This window comes from Arachis duranensis, chromosome 2 (assembly GCF_000817695.3).
Source record: "Arachis duranensis cultivar V14167 chromosome 2, aradu.V14167.gnm2.J7QH, whole genome shotgun sequence".
Lineage (NCBI taxonomy): Eukaryota > Viridiplantae > Streptophyta > Magnoliopsida > Fabales > Fabaceae > Arachis > Arachis duranensis.
In genome coordinates, this window is record NC_029773.3 from 36,980,640 (window position 1) to 36,986,969 (window position 6,330).

At 33.4% G+C, this 6,330-nt stretch overlaps 1 protein-coding gene across 1 annotated transcript in view; it reads right to left on the reverse strand.

Annotated features, from left to right (window-relative positions):
* The window catches only part of LOC107474385 (uncharacterized), a 5,566-nt gene extending 2,091 nt beyond the window's left edge, over nucleotides 1–3,475 (reverse strand). Inside the window, exons 1-2 of the mRNA XM_016094005.3 lie at nucleotides 3,357–3,475; nucleotides 674–1,426 (exon numbers count right to left, since the gene is read on the reverse strand). Of these exons, the coding sequence (XP_015949491.1) occupies nucleotides 674–1,426; nucleotides 3,357–3,443 (840 nt within the window). The 5' untranslated portion in view covers nucleotides 3,444–3,475. The remainder of the gene's footprint in view (nucleotides 1–673; nucleotides 1,427–3,356) is intronic.
* Nucleotides 3,476–6,330: the final 2,855 nt, after the last annotated feature.

Sequence of the window (6,330 nt, forward strand, 5' to 3'; positions counted from 1 at the left end):
AAATCATGAGACAACGTAATTGTTTAACAATAAAATATATTTTTTATCCATAAAATTTGTTCAAAATTTTAAAAATATTTTTAAATTTTAAATTATTTTAATTTTGTCCCAAAAATTTTTATTTGCATCAAATATATATCTTATCATCTAAGACAACCTACTTGCTATGTATACAATTTTTTTAAAATTTTTGATAAATTTTAAAATAAAAAAGATATTTTATCTATTTTTTAAAGATTTAAAGTGAATTTTGTGCATATACATAAGGGACTAATATCTACTATGTTATGTGTATAAAATCAGTAATTAAGTCGGTCATCAATAAAAAATACATATTGAAATATAAAAATACATTGAAAATAAATTAGACTATATATATTTATACATAAATACATTAGTAGATGATTTTAGTGACTTGCTTTAGTATACGAACCACATTTTTGAACTAATATTTACACTACGTTCAATACAGAGACGAATTTGTTTGGTAAATAAAAATTGATTGAATTCGTCATTTATCACTTGCATGGTTTAAAAACTTCAAGCCTGGTTAAACATGTCAAGTGAGAAGTGACAAGATTTTCCATGCAAAAAATACCAAGTTTAGTTTTTCTTGAATAAAGAAATTAAGGATAACTGAACTAATGTAGTATGAAAAATTCTTCTCACATACCTGAAGATCTGGTGGATTAAACACCCTCTGAATTGAATCTGTACAAAATATTCCACCATTTTCTCCCTGGTAATCGATTTCTTGAGCTTGAAGTTCCGAACCGAGTAGAATGTTGCCACCAAACAAGGCAGAATCAGCAGATAAGGCGGTAGTAAGAGGAGGCATGAACACTCCTAAGCCAGCAGGGCTGAGATAAGAGCAAGAAGGTGCGGAAGAAGAGTTAATAGGAACATAAGAAGCCATTGAAGACATGCATTCATCTTCGAAAACAGAAGATACTAATGGATTCCCCATAAGTGGTGGAACAACAACAGTAGTAGCAGTGTCAGTTGGATACTGATGAGGGAGACCCTTGAGAACCGAAGGCGAGGAGAAGTCAAATTGTTCCGGCTGAGTTGTGATATTTGGGAGAAGAGATGGAACTGGAAAAGCTGCGGCTGGAGAAGAAGAGAAGTCTATGGAAGCAGAGATGTCATTGTCAAGGTCTTCTTGGGAGTCAAAGATAACCGAAAGGTTGTTACAGCTGTCCGGTGGTTTGTTGTTATTGTTATTGGCCGCAACGGCCGCTGCCGAGGCAGTTATATCTTGTGTTGTACTAGTTGGTGTGGTGACTGTATTGGTCTTGTATTGTGCCTCTTCAAAGCAACAGTTTGAGGTTGAGGTAACCTCAGAGCTCTGAAGACCCGCCTCCGGGAACAACTCGTCATCGCAGAGTTCGAAGATTCGGGCGTTGATTGGGCTTGAAATCTCCTCCTGCAGTGTGTTACATAGAAGCAATGTGAACAACATCGCTAGAAGAAATAAAATGCTATGCAAATAGTACTCAGAATAATTAATGTGAAGAACCAGTTCTTCTTTATAAGATGAAAACAAGAAACGTGATTCTCTGTAGTTTTCATTCACTACGGGGGGATTTGAACTTTGAAATCTGAATCCTATTCCTCTTTTTGTTGATAGACATGAGTCTGATCTGATCACTTCAGAACAGAACAGAGAGAGAAAGAAAAGAAAAAAGAAAATTCACAGTTTGAAACTTTTGAAGTTAATAATAATAATATTATTCTCTATGTATATGTCTTCATCAAGTGGTTGGAGTTCTAAAATGAAAAACGTTATGCACTTATGCCCAATTAATAGAACAGTATCTGCCATCTTTGTCTATGAGAAAAACGAAACGAATTCAATGTACAAAATACCAATGGGGGGAAATTCTACATATAATTCTAAGTTGGTTGCATAGTCTAGTCAATTTTTGGCCATATTTAGTAATAGAGACAGATAAGAAAATTCTCCAAATTAGTTTTGCTTTTTTGAGTTTATACTTTATATTGTTAAAAGAGATGGAGACATGTAAGTACGGAACTATAATAATAATAATAATAATAATAATAATAATAATAATAAGAAGAAGAAGAAGAAGAAGAAGGTGTATGGAATGGCTACTATTATGGTGCTGCTACGATAGTTATACAACTTTATCAATATTTAAAAATATTGTTAAAATTAAAATAATAATTTTAATATTTGAAATAATGTTTTAATTTTAAAAATAAAAATAAAAAGTATTATAAAAATATGAAAATTTTAATTTTAATTTTAATAACACTTTTTAAATATTATCCAAGCTATACTTATCATCAAAATAACAGTTCTCATGAACTCTGAAAACAAAGTCCTCTCACAGTCTCACGCTATGTTATTACTCACTCTTCTAAAATATCTTTTGTATCAAAATTTCAAAATAAAAGATAAAAGAGTAACTTTTTTCTTTCTTTTTTTTATATATAGTAAATTGGAGATTATTAAATTCATAAAGGGGGCCCTTTAATGCTATATATGTATCCATTTGATGAATTTTTGTCATTTAATTAATCAAGCCCCCTCCCCCCTTTTTCTGTTCTCTCCTTCTTAACCTATCTAACTAAGAACATCAAGAATTAGCAAATATCTTACACAACAAGCATATGCACAAAAAGGTATAAATATTCCATAAGAACTTGAAATCTATGTAGTGGTTATGCACGGAAACTCTTACATATATGTACATGCATCACTTTTACGATGTTGCCCCTTAAGAAAAATGACTTTGTGTGTTGTGCTAGATTGGATAATATCAAATAAAGAGCAAAGCCTAATTCTCACGGAGTCTTTGATTCGTTCTTAGTGCCTAGTCAATTAACATTATATATGCTCACACCAACCATGTATATAAATAGAGGGAAAAGAAATAAAACGCTTGTTGTCCTATAATTAACAATTTTGTGGGAATGGCCTTATTGGAAAAAGAATTTGAGTGTTCAAAATTAAGATGAAGACATGTAACAAACACAAACACAAAAATAAACCATATTCATCATTCATGGTTCATGCATATGAGAAAATTGAAGTGGACTAGAGCTTTTCCGGGAGAAATGAATTAAAGTCAGGCAATGAATTGCACCATAAGAATTAATACAAATTTAATTGCTTTCTAAAACATGAGAAAAAACTGACCTGAATAATAGTATTAAAGAAAAAATTTTAAAAAAAAGAGGGAAAAGAAAACCTTATTATCAAGTTCATGCACTAATATCACTCACATGCAAAAACCCATTATCTAAGGTTAATGAAGCTCCAAACATGCACCAACGTATTTGCTACTATATATATAATAACAAAAATACTGTTTTGATGAGATTATTACAATGGAGATTTGCTCAGTTGGAGGTTGGGCTGGCGATGGCAACGACGACAGTGGCGGTGGTGGCGGGTGAATAACATCTTGCAACATGATGATGATCCCTCTTGGAAAGAAATTAAAGGAGGAGGAGGCAATGAACAAGGCACGTACGTAAACAGAAAATTAAAAATTGAAAACTATGATTATATGTATATATGTATGTAAAATCTAATACATATACACTTGTGGGAGTGTGAAAAATATTACATATAATTCTGTGTTGTCCCACAGATGTGCGTGACTAAAAACAAGGCACAACAACAACACTCCATAATATATGTACAAAATTTTAAGACAAAAGAGACAAAGAAAGTTGTATGCACAAAGAGAGAGAAGAGAGAGGGAATATGATGGGGAGAGAGTAGTTAGCTAAGAAGATGGGGAGTATGAGGGTGTCAAAGACTTGAAAAATTAGTTAATGTGCATATATAGGGAAATGGGGTCGTGGGTAAAAGGCGTCAAGCCTGACTCTCGCGGGCGTCAACGCGACACTTGCGTTGGGCCATGAGCCTTGTGAAGTGGATGCCATGCTCATCACTTCAATTTTTCAACACATATTTATATAATCAGTCAGAAATGTTTGAGAGACAAGAAATTTCACCCTAAAACTGTCGAGAGTTTTTAGTTTTGACTTTATTTATATCATTTACATTACAACAATACTAGGAACTAACTCTATATAAGCCAAGAAGAATCAGTCAACTGATAAACTAGAGGCACTGGTGACTTTAACCGAATGTTGCTACTGATAGGCACACGGATGTTTTTTTTCTTGTAAATTGGATGGTTTTAGATATGATTTCTATGTTTTATGTGTTACACATTAATAAAACAATTAATTATATGGAACCAACTAATGAATGATCAAAGCATCTGTTCTATGATTCTCTCCTAACACTATCGTATCTTTCCTCATGTTTTGAATGTGGTCAACAATAATTTAACAAACAAATTAAATTATAAATTAATAAACCTAATTATAATTAATTATGTTGTTCCATTCTTGGCTGATTATTAGTTGGTTCCATATACTTTTCCTTTACATTATTATACATATACCTCGCGCGCATACATAAGATTAATTTTCATGAATTGGATGAATATTAGCACCACAATTACCTTGAAGATTAATGGATCAATATTATTTAATTCGTATTAATAATATTTTATTTTCCTTTTAAAACCATCATTCGTTTATTTTCGTATGAAAAAGTATAGGGAGTTAAGTGTTCACCTGCAGCAAAGAATTGAACAACTCAATTAATAATGATTAATTTTAAATTATTTTTTTAAATTTAAAATTTGATTAATTGATATTAATGACATTTTTGAATCAAAACTTACCCTAATTTATTTTCACTTCCACTCACCATTCACCACACAAAACCACAAATCATAATTCTTCTTACCAATGCCCCACGGTGTCGTGGTAGCGTCCTCGCGCCACTAGCGTCGCCGCAGCACCATCCTCGCGCGCCATCGCCGGTTGTTCTTGCATCTTTCTCCGCAATTTCATCTGTCGTTCGCGCAGGAAAGACAGCCACGATCGCGCTTTTACTTCACCTTCCTCGCGTCTCATCGCAACTCCCCATCGCTCGCCACTCGCAACCCACGACTCTCCATCCGTCGCGACGCGCGATCAACTACTCTGATCTATAGCGACTCCTCCACTCGTCGCAACACGCCACTATGAGTCCCCCCACTATCCACACAACGCCGTCCAAGACGTCGTCGCCGGCCACACTGGGCCTCTTCTTCTCCTCCTCCTTTTTAGTTTTGAATGATTTTATTAACTAGTTTTTTATTTTTTCTTACATTTCGGATGTTTGCTTTTATTAGTTTTAAATTATTCTTTTTTCTATGTTTTGTACATTTTTTTTCTTAGAATTTGGATGATTCTTTTTATTAGTTTTGAATGATTCTTTTTCCTATGTTTTGTATGTTTTTTTTTCTTAAAATTTGGATGATTTTTTATGTTATGTTTTGGTGCTTTTTGTTTTTTAGAATTTAAAATTTTTTTGAAAAGAGAAATTATTAGTGTTTACGTAATAAATGGTAAAAGGTGAATTAGAGTAAAAAGAGACAACTAATAATCATCAATTTTGTATCTTTTAAAAAAATAAATTTAAATAACCATTAATTAATGATAATTAATGTCATTAATTAGTATTGAATATAATTTAAAAATATTTGTTTGCTTATTGTTGGCTACACTCCCTCTTGATTTTCAAGTGGGTATATAATTTGCAGTAACAGTAATAAAAATATATTCCATGTTTATTATGTATATGCCGGAGATGGCTAAAAATTGTTAGGGTTAAGTATGATTTTGGTCCCAACGTAGAGGTCAAAAATCGATTTCGTCCCTAACTTTTTTTTGCTACAAAATGGTCCCCAAAGTTTCAGTTTGTTTTAAAATTGTCCTTCGGACAAAAATACCCTTCTCCCTTCACCCCAAAATCAACCACCACCACCACCACAAGAACAGAAGCCTATGCCCAACCAGAACCACCACCACCACCACCACCACCAGTATCATCATGGTCATCATCATCTTCATCAGAACTTTCCCCAAAATCAACCAGAAGTCCAAGCTGACCACCACCATTATCATCAAGGACATCATCATCATCATCATCAGAAAATTCAAACAACATGCACTTTGAACAATAATCAACAAATTCAGCAGCAACAATATTATTCCAAATTCAAATTTCAGCAACAACAATATTCCACAACAAATATTATAAAAAATTTAAAAATTTCACAAAAAATCTAATTCACAGAAGAAGAAGAAGAAGCTGGTGGTGGTGCGGTGCAGTACGATAGGACGGCAGGACGGCAGGACGAAGAAGAAGAAGCTGGTGATGGTGCAGTGGTGCGGTGCGGTGCGACAGGGCGGCAGGATGGCAGGGCGGCGATATGGCGGTCCCCCTTC